At 34.3% G+C, this 22,669-nt stretch overlaps 1 protein-coding gene across 1 annotated transcript in view; it reads right to left on the bottom strand.

Annotated features, from left to right (window-relative positions):
• Positions 1-9,103: 9,103 nt before the first annotated feature.
• The window catches only part of GUCY1A2 (guanylate cyclase 1 soluble subunit alpha 2), a 561,623-nt gene continuing 548,057 nt past the window's right edge, over positions 9,104-22,669 (bottom strand). Inside the window, exon 8 of the mRNA XM_053708566.1 lies at positions 9,104-9,982. Within this exon, the coding sequence (XP_053564541.1) occupies positions 9,775-9,982 (208 nt within the window). The 3' untranslated portion in view covers positions 9,104-9,774. The remainder of the gene's footprint in view (positions 9,983-22,669) is intronic.

Genomic DNA, 22,669 nt, shown 5'->3' with positions numbered 1-22,669 from the left:
ACTGAGCACGCACAGCTGCATCTACACGATGCGCGCCGCTCCGCTTGCAGTGTGTCACAGCCTTAATGCCGTGTTGGGTTAGCACACAAGTGATAAGTGTTATTTTTTTTTTTTTAACAGCACGCCCCACTGAAGCCTATGGGACAAGAAGGTAACTAGGTTGCGATATCCGAAGTCCTGAAGTTGGCTTAATTGGACCTTTGCATGCTAAATTTTTACTTTCAACTTGTAATATGCTTGCTAAACCGAGCACATTAAAAATTTACTTTGAGTGCAGTTAGCGTGTGAGTGAAAAAATTTTGCTAGCGCGCCACTTTTCCAATATAAGGAAAAACATTTCATTTTAGATGTTTTGAGAACTCAAAGATTATAACATCAGAACTGGAGAGAATAGTGAACAGATTGTCAGCAAAGTAAAAGTTTAGCTGGTTCCAGAGAGCAACACTACATACTTTGGGGAATCTAAATTTGAGTATAAACACCTGAAACTGACTGTGTATTTGTGTTACTGCCAGCAGTAAAATATTTAATATAGAGAAGTCCTTTGTGTCTAACTTTTATATTTCCTTTTGTAGAATGCATTAGAAAACAGGAATTTCTAATTAATCAGCATAGTCTTGAAAAAAATGAATAATTTTTACAGACCACTTTACACTGTATTTCTGACAAACTACAATAGACCCAAATTGGCTTAATACATAAAAACATGTTTGTTTTTTCACTTAAAGGGACACTGAACCCAAAAAATTTTCTTTCGTGATTCAGATAGAGCATGAAATTTTAAGCAACTTTCTAATTTACTCCTATTATCAAATTTTCTTTATTCTCTTGGTATCTTTATTTGAAATGCAAGAATGTAAGTTTCGATGCCGGCCCATTTTTGGTGAACAACCTGGGTTGTCCTTGTTGATTGGTGGATAAATTCATCCACCAATAAAAAAGTGCTGTCCAGAGTCCAGAACCAAGAAAAAAGCTTAGAAGCCCTCTTTTTCAAATAAAGATAGCAAGAGAACGAAGAAAAAATGGATAATAGAAGTAAATTAGAAAGTTGCTTGAAATTGCATACTCTATCTGAATCATAAAAGAAAAAATTTGGGTTCAGTGTACCTTTAACATTTTTTTGGTGGAGCTGTTTAGGATGGATTTAGTTATCTCTGTTTATTCCAACAAAATCATTTGAAAATGTAAACACGTGCAAATTAATCCTTAATTTAATTTATTTTCTTAATTTTGTAGCATGTATCATTTAAAAGGCAGGAATAAATGCATTTGCTTTACATTAAATATATTTCAGTAGATTATTTTTTATCCACAAATAATGCAGACACCAATCTTACAATTTTAAAAGAAATTTTAATAATGTTGAGCAAAGGGTACAAAATTAAAAACACACAAACAATACAGTGTTGTAGTATTTTTATTTATCTATGAGATATTTTTAAATATTTAGAGACAGAAGCGAAAAATAACACAGTTTCTGCTTTATAATTTTATATATAAATTAGGCATAGGCGTGTACACTTTTTCCAAAAGTATTTAAATATTCTTGTTTTTAGAAAGAAAAAAAAAAGAATTAAAGTATAACTAAATATACATTAGTGCACTCATATTTTAATCAATGTGCAGATCAAAATGCTAGATTTAAACCCAACTTGCATGATTCAGATAGAGCATGTCATTTTAAGACACTTTTAAATTCACTTCTATTTTCAAATGTGCTTCGTTCTCTTAGTATTCCTTGTTAAAAAAATGAATATGCACATATCGTACACTAGTGGGAGCTGCTGCTAATTGGTGCCTGCACACTTGTGATTGGCTAAATAGATATTTTTAGCTTCCTGACAGTAGTGCAATGCTGTCCCTTCAGCAATGGATAACAAGAGAATGAAGAAAATTTGATAATAGAATTAAATTGGAAAGTTGTTTAAAATTGTATGTTCTACCTGAATTATAAAAGAGAATTTTTTACTATTTTTTTTTACTATTCCTTTAAATTATATTTTTTTGTATAAAGTTGTCTGTGTTTGAATTTCATACAATTTCACTCTGCACATAATAGATTATTGTAATCTTGTTTTTTATTATAGAAAGCACCAACTTATATTAAACCAGAGTTAGCTTTATTTTTTTTCTCTAATAAATTATTTAAATCATGGATGTCCAACTTTGTTAAGAAAGATCCACATTGCAGTATTTGTATTTTTCATATGTAGGGTTATTGAACACATTTTTAAAGTTTATTTAATCCCAAAGTTTAATAAAAATATACCTAACTCTCAACATTTTCCTAACTCATATTTCCCAGCATTTTCCTATATCAAAGCCCAGTGATGTGCAATATTTGTGTCCACATTTTTTTTTAAGTTTAGATGTTGTAGAGTAGTTTTATTATTATTATTGTTTATATTAATAATAATACTCATAATAATGTATTTAGTTATGTAATTGCTTTGATTTTATCAGTGTTTTCATTGAGTTCTTTATGTCAAATATTATTGGGTATGTTGGGTATGTTTAAAAGATTGAGGAATTGGGAGGAGCTTAACAAGGACATGCATATATAGATGCATATATAGATGGGTGGGGCTTTCAAAGAGCAGCAGTTCATGATGCCTAGTGCGATAGAAATCACATCATTTAACCTAATCAGAGGCAGGAAAATGCTGGGAAAAGTAATGCAGAATTGTTGGAACCCATGATAAGATATGTAGGGTCTCTTATGCTTGTGCACATGACACAAACCAACATATATTATCAAAGCACATACATATATAAACTGTTCAAAGCTCATTGGTCACATAAAAGAGAAATCACTTTCCTAACTGTGATTTGTAGAACATAAGTTGAACAGCACTGGTTTAAATATGTTATTACTTCCATACCTGTTATAAATTACAAGATTATGTAGGGGCATATTTGGTAGCCCTATTTAGGGCTAGATTACAGTTTGAGCAAAAATCTCTGTGCGTTTGTACTGGGGCAAGAATGAGCCTTTTCAAGTGCACGTTAAATAACCTTGATATTACAAGTTGAAAGTAAATGCGGCCACGAGAGCACAATCACATTTTACTTACAAGTAAACACTGCAACCTTCAGACCTCTGGTTATGTCACAAAACACACCAACAATACATGTTACAGTACAGTGACACTCATATTAACACTGTCTGATATACATTTTCATTAAAAAATATTGCACAAAAATGTTATAAGGGCTCAAAGTTAGGAGACATCAAGTGTTAGAAAAAAACTATCCAAAAGTGCTTTTACATAGGGATCCATAGGAACATATTTATTTATATTTGCATGTCTATAAATAGATATGTATATGAATGTATACATATATATGTATGTATTTATACGTGTATATATGTATTTCAAAACATATAAACACATAAATATATGTATCGATTGAGATTCATATAAATGAATATTAATGTGTTGTTGCGATCGGGGTTGCTCCATTAAATTCTATGAGGAAATGCGATTATGCGATCGCAATTGCACATTGCGCCCTTTTGAGCATGAAGATGCGACTGTGAAGTTGCGTTCTTTTTACTTTCAACTTGTAATACATGCGCAAGTTAACACGCACATTGAAAAAAATTGAGCAGGAGTATCACGCAAGCAAAAGCACAAATTTAAGCTCCAACTGTAATCTATCCTTTAGTGTCACTCACATTAACAAACATGACATTTTATATTAAGTGCGTGCCTCAATACCTGTATAATCTTATAGAAACGTCAGCCTTTTTTAGTAACAGTTATAGCTTAATCTTAAAAGGACATTGTAGTCAATTGTTTCTCATACAAAAGAGTTTTTTTTAAACACAAATATGTCCTGAAAGAGCCAATGTTTTCTTTTTGGTCTTGCAGAGGTGTATTCCTCTCCACCAATAGAATAGTAGGAGGTGTCCTAATTAGCTACTAAGAATGATCAAAAAGTGCATGGCTAACATGTTTAAATGTTGCTATTTCATATATATATATATATATATATATATACAGGTAGCCTTCAGTTTACACCGGGGTTAGGTTCCAGAAGGAATGGTTGTAAATCGAAACCGTTGTAAATTGAAACCCAGTTTATAATGTAAGTCAATGGGAAGTGAGGGAGTTGGGTTCCAGGCCCCTCTCAAAATTGTCATAAGTAACACCTAATACATTATTTTTAAAGCTTTGAAATGAAGACTTTAAATGCTAAACAGCATTATAAACCTAATAAAATAATCACACAACACAGAATATATAATTAAACTAAGTTAAATGAACAAAAACATTTGCTAAACAGCATTATAAACCTAATAAAATAATCACACAACACACACTTTACTTGCATTTTTCTGCAAACAATTCTTTTTTATGCATTCCAATCTGGACTGATTTATAGAGAGGAAGATCTTGTTCCTATGAAAGCTGCTCAATAGCTCAGGTCTAGTTATACTGATTCATTTTAGCTTGCTTGGCTTGCATATCTTTGCTGCAACACAAGCAGACAGCTCCACCTACTGGCTATTTTAATCAATGCACTGCTTCTCAATGCTTTTCAATAGCAGTCACATGACTGAAAAAAAGGTTGTTATTCTGAAACGGCGCAAATTGAACCATTGTAAACTGAGGGCCACCTGTATATATATATATATATATATATATATATATATATATATATATATATATATATATATATATATATATATATATATATATATATACTAGAAAATCCTTGAGCACAATGTCCCTTCAATGCATTTGTGTAAAAAATGTGATTTTATTTCTATTAGCATGATAGTATTAACATAATATTTAAGATTAATTCATAAGTGCAAAGTATTACATTCATATAATGCTGCACATACTCAAATAGTTAGTATTTTTATGAAATTTTGTATAAGAAACTATTTTGGAATATATTACAGATTTAAATTACATTTTTTGTCATGTCTTGGCACTATATGATGTTTCTTTAAATATATTAAGATAATATAAAATCATTAAATTCAAGAAAAAGTTAATATTAATTATATCAGTGTATTCCATGTATCGATTATTTGTCAGTATACATATTTTAAATACAATATTATTGGTGGATTTAAATATCTTTAGAGACTTTTGCTACATGAACCTAAAACATAAACTTTACAATAATATAATAAAGTTGATACAAGAAGGAAGACACCAATGTAATTCAAATAAAGGTTGTGGTTTGCATCATTTTCATGCAAATGTCTATATTTTATTTAGAGCTCCATAAACAATAGATGAAAAAAAGTAAAAGAAATAATAAATGTAAATTCCTTCTGCCACACATTCATTTAAATAACAAATGCCACAGGTATTGTTTCAGTTACTGAATGGGAACACACAGTTTTTGAAGTTAAAGGAACATGAAAGATGTCTTGTTGCATCTAAAAAGGGGTATTCTACGGCTTTTTAAAATTTGAATTATGGGATTTTTGTAGTACCTTTACCCTGTCTAACAGTACAGTGGTAGCAGTTGCCGTTTGCAACTAATTGGTATTAATACTACGTAAAAGGTGAACTATTTATTAAAAAAATATGCACAAATTTGGTATTTGAATGTTAGAAAAATCCTAAATTTCACAGTGTACAGTTGATTCAATGTTGAAAAAACCTGTTTATTCTGTCAGAATACAGGTTTTCACTTAACCAATCACATCACTTTATTACTGCAATCTACAGTTTATGTTGAAATATTTTTATTGAAGTTTTCCATTTTGAACATATAATTTAACAATAATAATTGTACCTTTACAAGTTACAGTAAGGTTTGTCACATCCCTTAATTCAATGGATATGATAGAATATGGTTATAGACTGACTGCATATGAAGTCAGTGATAATTGTCTGACTTGGTCCAATGTCTTAAGATAGTAATAAACTTCTGATTTTTTCGGGTTAACATTTATATTAAAGGTCAAAGGAAGAATATAGAAAGAGTTCAGAGAGTATAAAGGAGAGAAAAGAAAAGAGAGAGGAAAAAAAATATCTGAAATGAACCCTCGCGGAATCTGCTTATATTTTTAATTATGTCCCATCAAATCTGGTCTCCAATTGCCCTCCTCATCTGCATTCTAATAGTATCCTCCCAGACTATCCATTCCTCCCAGACCTTTAAATATTAATTTCTGTTGTCTAGTAGAGTGGATGCAATGCTGGCCATTTGGTGTGCAATCTACAGTTGACTTATTTTAAAATAAGCAATGAATGCATGTCTGTTTTCCATATAAAGCTCTCTACCCAGGTGAGATTCTCTAAAAAAGAGCTAAAAAAAGAGCTGTAAGTACCACAAGATTGTATAAAGACAAATTTTACTTCATAGCTGTGTTTATCATTAAGGAGCAGTCTCTACATTTCTGTATGCACAAACACATACAATAAAATTGGCAGTTTAAAAAGCTTAATAAAAGTGCTAAGTAAAAATCATAATTAATGTTTGCATTAACAATTATATTATTACACAGCAAAATGCAAATGTATATTATACGGTAAAACTCGGTTTCAAGCATGAATGAAAAGACTAATGTACATATTAAACATTCTATTTACTGTACTATGTGATTTCAAAATACAAATTTGACATTATACTACAAAGAACTTTAAATTTCTATTAGAAAATGAGTCTTTCAGCCTACATGAGTGGGATCTGCGGGGGCATTCCTTGGGCGATCGTGTCTTAAAGGGACAGTCTAGACCAGAATTTTTATTGTTTTAAAAGATAGATAATACCTTTATTACCCATTCCCCAGTTTTGCATAACCAACACAGTTATATTAATACACTTTTAACCTCTGTGATTATCTTGTATCTAAGCCTCTGCAAACTGCCCCTTTATTTCAGTTCTTTTGACAGACTTGCAGTTTAGCCAGTCAGTGCCTGCTCCCAAATTACTTCACGTGAACGAGCACAGTGTTATCTATATGAAATACGTGAACTAACACCCTTTAGTGGTGAAAAACTGTTAAAATGCATTCTGAAAAGAGGTGGCCTTCAAGGTCTAAGAAATTAGCATATGAACCTCCCAGGTTAAGCTTTCAACTAAGAATACCAAGAGTACAAAGCAAAATTGGTGATAAAAGTAAATGGAAAATTGTTTAAAATTACATGCTCTATCTGAATCATAAAAGTTTATTTTGGCATAGACAGTCCCTTTAAGTTCTCTCACAGATCTGATAGTTTTATATAAGTATGTAACACCTGTATCTCTTGCTATTTTATAACTAAATCTAAATGTAAGCTGTTGAGTTTCTATTAAGAAGTTCAATGCACATATTTCACTAACAGAAAAATACATGGTTGTGAAACTAGTAGTGAATTAATGCTTAAAACTGGGCAAATTTTTATATGTTCACTTCTCCCCAAAACATAATTGTTTGCTGTCAGTAATTATATGAAACTTCTTAAATCCTCAAAATGTATTTTATTTATGTAAATAGTATTTAAAAAATGTTATTGTATTACTCTCTAAAAAACTCTTAAAGGGACATTAATATAAAATCAAAATGTACAATGTAAATAGAAGAGTTCTATATTTTGCATACAAAAATATTGTTTATTATTTTAAATTTGAAGGTAATAGGACGAGCATTTTAGTGCATATTTTTTTCCCATGGTATTTATTGCTCACTGGCTGTCAACGACAACCCTCTCAGCTCCATTGGTGGAAAGTAGCCAGCCTACATAGCTTCAACAGCAAAATAAAAACAAAAAAGAAAATTAAAAACTGTTCTTTTTAGTACAAACACCCTTTTTAGATGCAACAGAGCAAAAAAAAAATCACATTTAATATTCGTTTAAGTAGATAGCAGACAGATATCACTTGTTATACCCAACTTCTTTCTAGGAGCAAAATGGCGTTCAAATATTTATACTCTCTTAAAGTAGACAAACAAATAAAAAAAATGTAATGATCAAATGGGGTTCAGTATGCATACATCAGTTCACAAGTCAATGTATGTGACAATGCAATGTGGTGCCTGATTGTGTCTAATAGTACAGTATATAGCATATTAATATTCACAATATAAAGTAATGAAATATTATACCTTAACTATTAATAACTAAAATTATTTAATTCACAAATTTGTCTGAAAGTTAAAATAGATGCTCTGCTGAATATATACATAGATGAAATAAATGGTTAAATAACTGAATATAAATATTATGCATTTTTTTTAATTTAGAATATAACAGTATTAGGAAATTACATTCAGATGCTATGGTGGGAATTATTATTTTTATACTTACCATATACACTCAACATTTTGAGGTCATATATTGATCAAAGCATACTTTGATATAAATAAAATGTATAAGGTTTGGAAACATGCTCTCAGAAATACGTCTTGTACACAGCCTCCTAGTTAAAATCAGTTACTATTTTCCACTAGAATAGGAAAATGTAATACAAAATACACAAAAATTTGATTAATTTATAAATTGATTAACATGGTTAGTATATTCCCAGTTATTGGCCATGTTTCCAACTACAGCATTACTAATGTAAATGAGTTTTATATAAATGCAAATAAATGTTACTTAATGTTCGATTACAGTTTCCTATAGAATTGATTAGTAAATATTAATTTCATGCCTGTGTTATGTTTGTGATGTTCTCAGGCAGAGATATAAAAAAGAAAAGAAAAAGACATTAAACACCTTAAGATATTTTTGTTGTCTTGCAATAGAATAACATATCAGTCAAGTCCAAACATGTTTAAAACAAATTAAAGGGACACTAAATCCATTTTTTTTCTTTAATGATTCAGATAGAGCAAGCAATTTTAAGCAACTTTCTAATTTACTCCGATTATAAAATTTTCTACATTCTCTTGCTATCTTTATTTAAAAAGCAGGAATGTAAAGTATAGGTGCCGGCCTATTTTTAGTTCAGAACCTGGGTAATGCTTGCTTATCGGTAGCTAAATGTCAGCCACCAATAAGCAAGCGCTATCCATGGTGCTGAACCTAAAATTGTCCGGCTCCTAACCTTTATATTCCTGCTTTTTATAAAAAAAATAGCAGGAGAACGAAGAAAAATTGATAATAAGAGTAAATTAGAAAGTTGTTCAAAATTGCATGCTCTATCTAAATCATGAAATAAAAAAATTGGGTTTAGTGTCCCTTTAACATCTTTGTTGCAATTGTTTTTAACAGCCAAACTATCTCTTGCATCTGGAGAAGACAAGGCGTTCCACAGTAAATATTTCAGAATGAAAAACATTGTTTGCCGTTGTTATTTTCTGAACTCAATTAAGGAACAGAAATGTAGCAGGGTTAGTCAGCAGGAAGCATTTCCAGTTCTGAGAATTACAAAATCCATAATTTTCAGAACTAAATTACATGAAAAGGGAGCAAAATAAATAATTAAAGTATATTGCAAAGTTTTTTTTATAATGAAAAACTAATATGCATAAAATATCAAGGGGTTTATTGTCCCTTTACTAAATAATGTATAATTAATCATCTATATGTGGTAAATAAGGATTATGGATTAAAACACCATGTTAATTAACAAATATCAACACTTGGAAACCTTAGGAGTTATATCCTTCAGGTATGAAATACTATTATTACGTCGTCTAGTTGCATGACAATAGTTATGCACTTCTGGACAAAAAAATTATTGCCTGTCATTATGCAGAGCTCTTAATGTTGTATTCTTAGCAAACCAGCTATACAGAAAGAATCTCTACACTCTAATGACCCAGTTATGGGTTTGTGCTTTTTTTGAAGAGTCTTTGATTTGCAGAAAATTTCATACACTTGTCTCCCGAAGGTACATAGTGCCAATGTTATAGGACACCTTCCTCATTCTTACAGATGTTAATGAGTGCTTTGGATGTTTTTGACCACTGTCATCCTCAAGAAAATAACAGATTCCTTCTATTTCCTTTGGAAAGTTATCTGGAAGATCCTCACGTGAACGGGGTATAAAATGGAAATGTTCGTCTCCTTTTAAAAGCCTGGTGGAAGAAAAAAATACAAAAATAAAAACATTAAAATGAAAATAGTGTCTGTCTTTGAGCATTTTTTTAATGAAAGATAACCATAATCACACATTGATATTGAAAAATATTGTGAAGGTGACTTGGTCAAAAAGGTATTAAAGGGAAAGTAAACACCAAAAATGTTATTGTTTAAAAATATAGATAATCCCTTTATTTACCATTCCCCAGTTTTCCATAACCAACACTGTAATAGAAATATACGTTTTACCTCTGTAATTACTTTGTATCTAAGCTTCTGCTGACTGCCTCCTTATCTCAGATCTTTTGACAGACTTGCATTTCAGGCAATTAGTGCTGACTCTTAAATAACTCCACATGTGTGAACACAATGTTATTTATATGAAATACATGGGAGTAGATTTATTAAGCAACGGATGCTGCATTCTACGCCCATCGTTTCAGGCTTGCCTAAAACGTAAGTTAAGAAGCAGTGGTCGTAAGATCAGTCAACACAGTAGATTTGCATAATCAACAAATGCAAGATAACAAGACAATGCAATAGCACTTAGTCTGAACTTCAAATGAGTGGTAGATTTGTTTTCTTACAATTTTAATAGTTATGTCTTTTTCCACTCCCCCTGTACCATGTTACAGCCATCAGCCATTCACAAATGCATACACGTACCATGTGACAGCCATCAGCCATTCACAAATGTATACACACTTATTCTTGCACATGCTCAGTAGGAGCTGGTGACTCAGAAAGTTTAAATATAAAAAGACTGCACATTTTGTTAAAGGAAGTAAATTGGAAAGTTGTTTAAAATGGCATGCTCTATCTGAATAATGAAAATTTAATTTTGATTGAGTGTCCCTTTAACTTCTCCGCCATCTTTTAGGTGGCGAACTGATGATTGACACCCCTGCTAGCGGTTGATTGTTTGTGCAATGTTACTACCCCTTAGTCTGAACTTTAAATGAGTAGTAGATTCTTTTTCTGACAATTTTCAAAGTTATGTTTAATTCCACTCCTCCTGTATCATGTGACAGCCATCAGCCAATCACAAATGCAGATAAGAATTCTTGCATATGATCAGTAGGAGCTGGTAACTCAAAATGTATAAATATAAAAAGACTGTGCACATTTTGTTAATGAGAGTAAATTGTAAAGTTGTTTAAAAATACACGCTCTATCTGTATCACAAAAGATTAATTTTGACTTGATTGTCCCTTTAAATAGAAGCATTTTTGTGACAGACTTGAATAACAAAAAAATGCTCCTAGTAAAAGCGTTCATTGAAAGCTTTTTGTTTTCATGAGTGCAACTTAGGTAAATTGACTCACCTATTCAGACTGCTTACAGGGAGGTATAACGCATCAGGATTTTTTTTTAAATGTTTGTATGTTTTCTGATGGATTAAAATACTGTTGGCTGACAAGTAAATGTGGTTAGAATAAATGAAAAAAATTATTACAGAACCAGGTTTCCTAATTAACTGTAATTAATCTGGCACTTGCAGGCTCAGTCATTTTATTTTGCTTGTCAGTTTAAGGGAGTTTACTATTAAATCTTGCAATATTTCAGTGAAATCCCATGAGGCAACAGTAAAGAAAAGTGTGAACTGATGAAGCTGACTAGTTGTTTTTTCACCATGCAGTTGACAGTAAAAATAGCAGCTGAAGAATAATTGATCACAGAGCACTTACTATTGTGAGCTGAAGAATTTTTAAGGTAAAATATGTTCCTTTTTGAAGTAGAGATTTTCATGTGACATGTTCTAGTTATCTTTTTACAGTTATGCTGCATCACTTTCAAATGATTTTAGTCTAGAAACTGCTTACATGAACAGAAAATATACAGTAAAGACCTTTATTAACCCCTTAAGGACCACAGCACTTTTCCATTTTCTGACCATTTGGGACCAGGGCTATTCTTACATTTCTGCTGTGTTTGTGTTTAGCTGTAATTTTCCTCTTACTCATTTACTGTACCCACACATATTATATAATGTTCTTCTCACCATTAAATGGACTTTGGAAAGATTCCATTATTTTCCTCATATCATATAATTTACTATAACAAAAATTATAAAATATGATGAAAAAATGAAAAAAAAACACAGTTTTTCTAACTTTGACCCATAAAATCTGTTACACATCTACAACCACCAAAAAACAACCATGCTAAATAGTTTCTAAATTTTGTCCTGAGTTTAGAAATACCCAATGATTACATGTTCTTTGCTTTTTTTGCAAGTTATAGGGTTAATTTTAGCTTTAGTGTAGTGTAGTAGACAACCCAAAGTTTTGATCTAGGCCCATTTTGGTATATTTCATGCCACCATTTTACCGCCAAATGCGATCAAATAAAGAAAAAAACTTTATAATTTTTCACAATTTTAGGTTTCTCTCTCACTGAAATAATTTACAAACAGCTTGTGCAATTATGGCGCCAATGGTTGTAAAAGCTTCTCTGGGATCCCCTTTGTTTAGAAATAGCAGACATATATAACTTTGGTGTTGCTTTTTGGTAATTAGAAGGCCGCTAAATGCCGCTGCGCATCACACTTGTATTATGCCCTGCAGTGAAGGGGTTAATTAGGTAGCTTGTATGGAGCTTGCAGGGTTAATTTTTGCTTTAGTGCAGAGATCAGCCTCCCACCTAACACATCCCACCACCTGATCCCTCCCAAACAGCTCTCTTCCCTCCCCCACCCCACAATTGTCCCCGCCATCTTAAGTACTGGCAGAAAGTCTGCCAGTACTAAAATAAAAGGTTGTTTTTTTTGTTTTGTTTTTAAATAAAAAAAAGACATATTCTGCTGTGTAGGATCCCCCCTTAGCCCCCAACTTCCCTGATCCTCCCCCAAACATCTCTCTAACCCTCACCCTCTACCTTATTGTGCGCCATCTTGGGTACTGGCAGTTGTCGGCAAGTACCCAGTTTGCCATAAAATTTGGTATTTTTTAATTATTTTGAAATATAAACGCTATTATTCTGTAGTGTAGCTGCCCGTCCACCCCCTCCCAGATCCCTTAGATAAAAATTCCCCCTCCACTCTCCCACCTTATCCTAAACAAATTGTGCCATAGTGTAGAATTCCCACCCACTCCTGTGCCCGCCCACGTGCACGCACGCATGCCAGTGCGCATTCCCGGCACCCCCGCATGTGATCCTTCCACCCTCTGACGTACATCCCCCATCGATGGCCACCCACCCGCCTCCCTGCAACGGCTCCCAGCCACAAACGATCGTGACCATCGATGGCCGATGCAGAGAGGGCCACAGATTGTCTCTCTTTGCATTGGATGGCTATTTTTTTTTTATTGCAGGATGCCTCAATATCGAGGCATCACTGCAATAACAGGAAAGCGGTTGGAAGCAATCAGGATCGCTTCCACGCTTGAAAACACTAACGATGTACAGGGTACGTCCTTGGTCGTTAACAACCGTTTTTTGTAGGACGTACACTGTACGTTGTTGGTCGTTAAGGGGTTAAAGGGATTCTAATACCAAAAACTTTCTTTTGTGATTCAGACAGAGCATACCCTTTAAAAAAAAAACTTTTCAATTTACTTCTATTATCAAATTTACTTCGTTGCCATGATTTTTTGGGTTAAAGATATGCCTAGGTAGGTGTCTATAATACTACATGGCAGGAAATAGTGCTGCCATCTAGTGCTCTTGCAAATGGATAACATTCTTGCAAAACTGCTGCCATATAGTGCTCCAGAAATGAGGAGGCTCCTAAGCATATGCCCCTGCTTTTCAACAAAAGTTACCAAGAGAATGAAGAAACATTAATAGTAAAAGTAAAATAGAAAGTTGTTTACATTTTCAACAGCTTTGAGCACATTTGACAGGCAAATAGCTTTTTCTTATAGACTAAATACTCCCCATTATTTGAAAACTACTCTCACATACTAACAATCTAGTGTCCCTGACATGTATTGTACTTTACTGTTTACGCAATTAGGCCTAGATTTGGAGTTTGGCGGTAGATGGGCTGTTAACGCTACGCAGGCTTTTTTCTGGCCGCACCATAAAATTAACTCTGGTATCGAGAGTCCAAAAAAATGCTGCGTTAGGCTCCAAAAAAGGAGCGTAGAGCATTTTTACCGCAAATGCAACTCTCGATACCAGAGTTGCTTACGGACGCGGCCAGCCTCAAAAACGTGCTTGTGCACGATTCTCCCATAGGAAACAATGGGGCTGTTTGAGCTGAAAAAAAACCTAACACCTGCAAAAAAGCAGCGTTCAGCTCCTAACGCAGCCCCATTGTTTCCTATGGGGAAACACTTCCTACGTCTGCACCTAACACTCTAACATGTACCCCGAGTCCAAACACCCCTACCCTTACACTTATTAACCCCTAATCTGCCGCCCCTGCTATCGCTGACCACTGCATTATATTATTAACCCCTAATCTTCCGCTCCGTAAACCGCCGCAACTTACATTATCCCTATGTACCCCTAATCTGCTGCCCCTAACACCGCCGACCCCTATATTATATTTATTAACCCCTAACCTGCCCCCCACAACGTCGCCGCCAGCTACTTACAATAATTAACCCCTAATCTGCCGACCGCAAAGCGCCGCCACCTACGTTATCCTTATGTACCCCTAATCTGCTGCCCCTAACACCGCCGACCCCTATATTATATTTATTAACCCCTAATCTGCCCCCCTCAACGTCGCCGACACCTGCCTACACTTATTAACCCCTAATCTGCCGAGCGGACCTGAGCGCTACTATAATAAAGTTATTAACCCCTAATCCGCCTCACTAACCCTATAATAAATAGTATTAACCCCTAATCTGCCCTCCCTAACATCGCCGACACCTAACTTCAATTATTAACCCCTAATCTGACGACCGGAGCTCATCGCTACTATAATAAATGGATTAACCCCTAAAGCTAAGTCTAACCCTAACACTAACACCCCCCTAACTTAAATATAATTTACATCTAACAAAATAAATTAACTCTTATTAAATAAATTATTCCTATTTAAAGCTAAATACTTACCTGTAAAATAAATCCTAATATAGCTACAATATAAATTATAATTACATTGTAGCTATTTTAGGATTAATATTTATTTTACAGGCAACTTTGTAATTATTTTAACCAGGTACAATAGCTATTAAATAGTTAAGAACTATTTAATAGTTACCTAGTTAAAATAATAACAAAATTACCTGTAAAATAAGTCCTAACCTAAGTTATAATTAAACCTAACACTACCCTATCAATAAATTAATTAAATAAAATACCTACAATTACCTACAATAAAAACTAACACTACACTATCAATAAATAAATTAAATACAATTTCTACAAATAACTACAATTACATAAACTAACTAAAGTACAAAAAATAAAAAAGAACTAAGTTACAAAAAATAAAAAAATATTTACAAACATAAGAAAAATATTACAACAATTTTAAACTAATTACACCTACTCTAAGCCCCCTAATAAAATAACAAAGACCCCCAAAATAAAAAAATTCCCTACCCTATTCTAAATTAATAAATTTAAAAGCTCTTTTACCTTACCAGCCCTGAACAGGGCCCTTTGCGGGGCATGCCCCAAGAAAATCAGCTCTTTTGCCTGTAAAAAAAAACATACAATACCCCCCCCAACATTACAACCCACCACCCACATACCCCTAATCTAACCCAAACCCCCCTTAAATAAACCTAACACTAAGCCCCTGAAGATCTTCCTACCTTGTCTTCACCTCAACAGGTATCACCGATCTGTCCTGGCATCCGGTGCTGAAGAGGTCCAGAAGAGGCTCCAAAGTCTTCCTCCTATCCGGCAAGAAGAGGACATCCGGACCGGCAAACATCTTCATCCAAGCGGCATCTTCGATCTTCTTCCATCCGGTGCGGAGCGGGTCCATGTTGAAGCATCCGACGCGGATCCATCCTCTTCTTCCGGCGTCTCCCGACGAATGACGGTTCCTTTAAGGGACGTCATCCAAGATGGCGTCCCTCGAATTCCGATTGGCTGATAGGATTCTATCAGCCAATCGGAATTAAGGTAGGAATATTCTGATTGGCTGATGGAATCAGCCAATCAGAATCAAGTTCAATCCGATTGGCTGATCCAATCAGCCAATCAGATTGAGCTCGCATTCTATTGGCTGATCGGAACAGATCGGATCGGATTCACTAGGCCAAAAAGTGAACGGTAAAGCCTAAAACTTCAAGATCCATACCGTAAACTGAAAGTCAGTAGTTATGGGTTTTATGCTACAACGCCGTAACATAAAACTCATAACTAAAGTGCTAAAAAGTACACTAACACCCATAAACTACCTATTAACCCCTAAACTGAGGCCCTCTCGCATCGCAAACACTAAAATAAAATTATTAACCCCTAATCTGCCGCTTCCGACATTGCCACCACTATAATAAACATATTAACCCCTAAACCGCCGCACTCCTGCATCGTAAACACTAGTTAAATATTATTAACCCCTAATCTGCCTCCCCTAACATCGCCGCCACCTACCTACATTTATTAACCCCTAAATCTAAGTCTAACCCTAACCCTAACACCCCCAAACTTAAATATAATTACAATATTATTTATTAATAATAAATAAAACCTACTATCATTACCTAAATTATTCCTAATTAAAACTAAATACTTACCTGTAAAATAAACCCTAAGCTAGCTACAATATAACTGATAGTTACATTGTATTTAGCTTAGGGTTTATTTTTATTTTACAGACAAGTTTGTATTTATTTTAACTAGGTAAAATAGTTACTAAATAGTTATAAACTATTTACTAACTACCTAGCTAAAATAAATACAAATATACCTGTAAAATAAAACCTAACCTATATGTCGGAATCAGCAGCATGGATGCAGGGCACAATAGAAAATTTCCACAATATCTGGATCCATTGGACCCTGAATAAATAATTAAATACAGAAAAGGCGAGAGCTGGGGTGGTTGGGGGGCTGGAGTCACTCTCTGAGGCCACATCTAGTGGAACAAAAATAAAGCTTAATCTGATGGACACTGCTGGACGGGAAAAAGTTAGGTTATTGTTTTGTATTTAGAATTAGTTTAATTGGTTTTTATGTTTTTATGTTTCTTATTTTTTTGTAAAAAACTAAAGAAAGATTGTGGTAGGACAGTGTATACTGTGTATGATATTAATCCGCACACTCTAATACTATTAAGAATGATTTATGCACAGAGTGCACTATTATGTTATGTATGCTGCAAATCAATAATAAAAAATATTTCAACCTAAAATAAAACCTAACCTGAGTTACACTAACACCTAACCTTACACTACAATTAAATAAATTTAAAAAATTACATAAAATAAATACAATGAATTAAATTACAAAAACAAACACTAAATTACACAAAATAAAAAATAAATGATCAGATATTTAAACTAATTACACCTAATCTAATAGCCATATCAAAATAAAAAGCCCCCCAAAATAAAAAAAACCCTAGCCTAAACTACCAATAGCCCTTAAAAGGGCCTTTTGCGGGGCATTGCCCCAAAGAAATCAGTTCTTTTACCTGTAAAAAAAAATACAAACAACCCCCCAACAGTAAAACCCACCACCCACACAACCAACCCCAAAATAAAATCCTAACTAAAAAAACCTAAGCTACCCATTGCCCTGAAAAGGGCATTGCCCTTAAAAGGGCATTTAGCTCTTTTTCAAGTGCCCAAACCCCTAATCTAAAAATAAAACCCACCCAATAAACCCTTAAAAAAGCCTAACACTAACCCCTGAAGATCCATTTACAGTTTTTGAAGACCCAACATCCATCCTCAACGAAGCGGCAGAAGTCTTCATCCAAGTGGCTGAAGTCTTCATACAAGCCAGCAGAAGTCTTCATCCAGACGGCATCTTCTATCTTCATCTATCCGACGCGGAGCGGCACCATCTTCAGGACATCCGGCGCAGAGCATCCTCTTCAATCGACGTCTTCTTGCAGAATGAAGGTTCCTTTAAATGACGTCATCCAAGATGGCCTCCCTTGAATTCCGATTGGCTGATAGAATTCTATCAGCAAATCGGAATTAAAGGTGAAAAAATCCTATTGGCTGATGCAATCAGCCAATAGGATTGAGCTTCAATCCTATTGGCTGATCCAATCAGCCAATAGGATTGAGCTTGCATTCTATTGGCTGATTGGAACAGCCAATAGAATGCAAGTTCAATCATATTGGCTGATTGCATCAGCCAATAGGATTTTTTCACCTTTAATTTTGATTGGCTGATAGAATTCTATCAGCCAATCGGAATTCAAGGGACGCCATCTTGGATGACGTCCCTTAAAGGAACCTTCCTTCTGCAAGAAGACATCGATTGAAGAGGATGCTCCGCGCCGGATGTCTTGAAGATGGAGCCGCTCCGCGCCGTATGGATGAAGATAGAAAATGCCGTCTGGATAAAGACTTCTGCCGGCTTGGATGAAGACTTCGGCCGCTTGGATGAAGACTTCTGCCGGCTTTAATGAGGACTTCTGCCGCTTCATTGAGGATGGATGTCGGGTCTTCAAAAACTGTAAGTGGATCTTCAGGGGTTAGTGTTAGGCTTTTTTAAGGGTTTATTGGGTGGGTTTTATTTTTAGATTAGGGGTTTGGGCACTTGAAAAAGAGCTAAATGCCCTTTTAAAGGTAATGCCCATCCAAATGCCCTTTTCAGGGCAATGGGGAGCTTAGTTTTTATTAGTTAGGATTTTATTTAGGGGGTTGGTTGTATGGGTGGTGGGTTTTACTGTTGGGGGTTTGTTTGTATTTTTTTTTACAGGTAAAAGAGCTGATTTCTTTGGGGCAATGCCCCGCAAAAGGCCCTTTTAAGGGCTATTGGTAGTTTAGTTTAGGCAAGGTTTTTTTTTATTGGGGGGGGGGGGTTATTTTGATAGAGCTATTAGATTAGCTGTAATTAGTTTAAATATCTGATAATTTCTTTTTTTATTTTGTGTAATTTAGTGGGTTTTTTTTGTAATTTAGGTAATTGTATTTAATTAATGTAATTGATTTAATTGTAGTGTAAGGATAGGTGTTAGTGTAAGACAGGTTAGGTTTTTTTTTTTTTTTTTTGGGGGGGGGGGACAATATTTATTAAAAGAGTTGTTCGGAATTTGTTAATGAAAATTCATTTGTCTGCAACTTCCTAAGGGAAAATGTCTTGCAGCAGAGGAATAGCTAGAGAGCATCTTCAAATAAAGATTGAGCACATATATAAAACTAATATATATATATCTAAGTACTCTTAGAAAAAAGTAATGAACAACTCCATGTAAAAAGCAGCGAGAGCTGCTCCGGAGCCCTTGTAGGGCAGGTTCGCATATGCATTAGACCACTGCTTTTACACTCCTCGCCAACTCAGAGGTGGCAAAGAGAAATCACAGAGAGCGAGCTCTCCATGATTGACAGTCCCTTCACTTGCGCAAATAAAGGGGCAGGCATTATACACTCATTGGAGTGTGTAATGATATATACTGTCCAGTAGATCAACACATCCACTCCCCGTATGCAGCAAAAACTTTGCAAGTTGAGAAGCTGTCCGCTCACCTTTTAATACATGGGTCCCTTAATGAGAAAGGAACCCTTTAAATAAAGAGAGAATGAAAATAGATTTTATTTGTTACTCGTTAGACTACTACTACTAGCTGGAAACTGAGGCAGTATGTGAACATTGGATAATTTTTCATATACATGTCTAAATATGTGTGTATATACTGTATACATATATATATATATATATATATATATATATATATGTGTGTGTGTGTATACATATGTACAGTTGTGCTCATAAGTTTACATACCCTGACAGAATTTATGATTTCTTGGCTATTTTTCAGAGAATATGAATGATAACACAAAAACTTTTCTTTCACTCATGGTTAGTGTTTGGCTGAAGCCATTTATTATCAATCAACTGTGTTTACTCTTTTTAAATGATAATGACAACAGAAACTACCCAAATGACCCTGATCAAAAGTTTACATACCCTGGTGATTTTGGCCTGATAACATGCACACAAGTTGACACAAAGGGGTTTGAATGGCTATTAAAGGTAACCATCCTCACCTGTGATCTGTTTGCTTGTAATTAGTGTGATCCTACAATAGGGAATAAATTAGTGCAGAGTCACTTTATAAAGAAAAAAACAGGCAACAAAAGACTATGTGGAACATATGCATGTGGTTCATGTAGCTTCTGCGAGTATATTCATGATGAAAGGGAGTTTACAACTCCAGCAGGAACCAAACGCATGTTTAGTTTTGCGAATTGTAGGACTAAAAATGTAGTCTATTGTCTTTTATGCGAATGTGGCATGAGATACGTCGGTATCACAACTCACGAATTACGCACCAGAATAGGTGAACATATCAACAGTATTAAAAATTGTGTAAATGACATAGGCAAAAATAAAACACTAACCCCTGTTGCGAGACACTATCTGAAAAAACATGGTACTAAGCCACGATTGAGAATATCCGTTTTACAGGTAATTAAACCTGGCATAAGAGGAGGTGATATTGAACAAATGTTACTCTAATCTGAGTGCCGCTGGATCTTTTGGCTAAACACATTAGTACCCAATGGCCTAAATGAACAAGATGGCTTTGTAGCTTTTTTGTGAGAACCTCTTTAACAACTTAAATCTTAAACTGTCAAGGTCTAGTCCTATTGAATCTTTGATATACCTTTTAAGCCGTAATAGTCAAGCTATGGCATCCTAATAAGGCTTAACAACATAGCGGTATTCAGACTTTCTAAACGAACATATTTTGAATACCATGATAACAATTATATTTAATGTTGTGAAATAGAATCTTCTATACTGGTTTTTTGTCTTTGAACTTAATAATTTAACTTCATCAGTTTATGACCATTATAATTCTGAAGTTATATAGAATCGGAATTTGATGACATCTTTAACTTACTTAACTCCTCAGTATTGCTAGGTGCTCAATTGTAACAATACAGGAATTTTTACGCTTTTAGCAAGTACTAGAACGCATCAATTAGGTTTCTAATTATCTTCTTATTTATAGTACTGATATAATTCATATATATTTGATTTAATGGTCAGGATTGCGAAACTTATGGTTTTTACAATTCGCTAACTTTATTTGACATGCTATTTTACAGTCTCCAATTTAAATGTGATTGCACTAATTACGAATAATCAACTATATGATCTCAACAGTTAGTACCATAGGATATCTGTACTGAAGTACTAACTGGTTCAATCAAGGATCTACAAAAATTAAATGGGACCGTGACTTTGTTATGACAATTTCACATATTTTCATTCCCTCCAATTTAACGTTACTCAGTACTTTCATAATGCTGCTGTAATAGTCAAGATATTATTTTGAAATCTATGGTCTTTATATATTGGTAATTTTATTTGACATACTTTTGACACAGCCTCTATACTACTGTGACTGTACTTATCATTAATAATGGACTATAGGATCTCGACAGTTAGCACTATACGATATTTGTACTGAAGTTTTAACTTGTTGGAGGTTAGATCTATAAGTACTCAATGTGATCTTTACTCTGTTATGATAATATGCTCCGTTTGGAATATTCATCGTGTTTTTACACTAATTCCTGGTTATGCATAAATATGTCTATATAAATATCTTCTGACATCCTACAGAGTGTCTAACATTACGGCGCTACTCTTTTAGCCATCATTTAAACACTTGATATACGTGTACTCTATGTAGTGGGCTGGCAAATTCCTCACCTATTATCAGTGGTTATCTAATCAAGTTTGAATTTTGGATCTGTTCCGATGACGATACAAATAGATGACATAACGATCAGATTTATGCCACTCACTATAACGGGTAACAACCTTCATTACGAAACATTTTCTTCACCATTATGTTTTCACTTCTTAACATATTACTAACAGCAACTTCATGGTTAGTTTATATTAGTGACTCCCTACATATGTGATCAATGACGCCAAGTACACAAGCGGTGTATCTCTGATTTTCATGGCAACGGGTAGGTGTTCACACTATCCGACTTGTCTTGTACATGTGACGTTCTATTACCCAATGGCGGCAGGTCTTACAGGATAGGCTACTGTGAGAGGTGTGTTTCTCAGCCACCCCTGATTGGCTGAGTGTGTAATAAATACCGGGTTAGTGGCCAGACTCTGGTTAGCCTCTGAGAAAGCCGTGCTAGCGGCGAAATGCGCATCAGGCGTATTCTGTGTGTGTGAGACCTCTATTTAAATATTTTTGGATACTTAATTATTCATAATTTATAAGGCCTTACTTTATTTGACTTGTTTTGCCACGCAGCTCAGCTCAGACTTTCGGTTAAAGTATTGCATAGCTTAGAGTAATTGTTGTTGGGGTCAATCCCCTTTTGCAGATAGTTTTGTTGCAATCCACTAACCTTTATTAGCCTTGAGCTGGGTTTTGTGGTAATCTACTAATCCCTGGACTATATTGGACTCCTTGGGGTCACACACACACATTGTATATACTTTTTAACCTAAGTTTTAAATGTCTTTGTCATTACATATATTCTATGTGTTACACTTTCATATTTTACCAACATATGAGTAAATGTTACGTTTTATTATATGCCCATTGTCTGGCATCTACCCCATCTTAGATATTATTGCTTTCCTTATAGCAGTAACTCCTT

Source organism: Bombina bombina, chromosome 3 (assembly GCF_027579735.1).
Source record: "Bombina bombina isolate aBomBom1 chromosome 3, aBomBom1.pri, whole genome shotgun sequence".
Taxonomy (NCBI): Eukaryota; Metazoa; Chordata; class Amphibia; order Anura; family Bombinatoridae; genus Bombina; species Bombina bombina.
The sequence above is the reverse complement of the archived record's forward strand: the minus strand, read 5'-3'. Positions and strand labels throughout refer to the sequence as shown.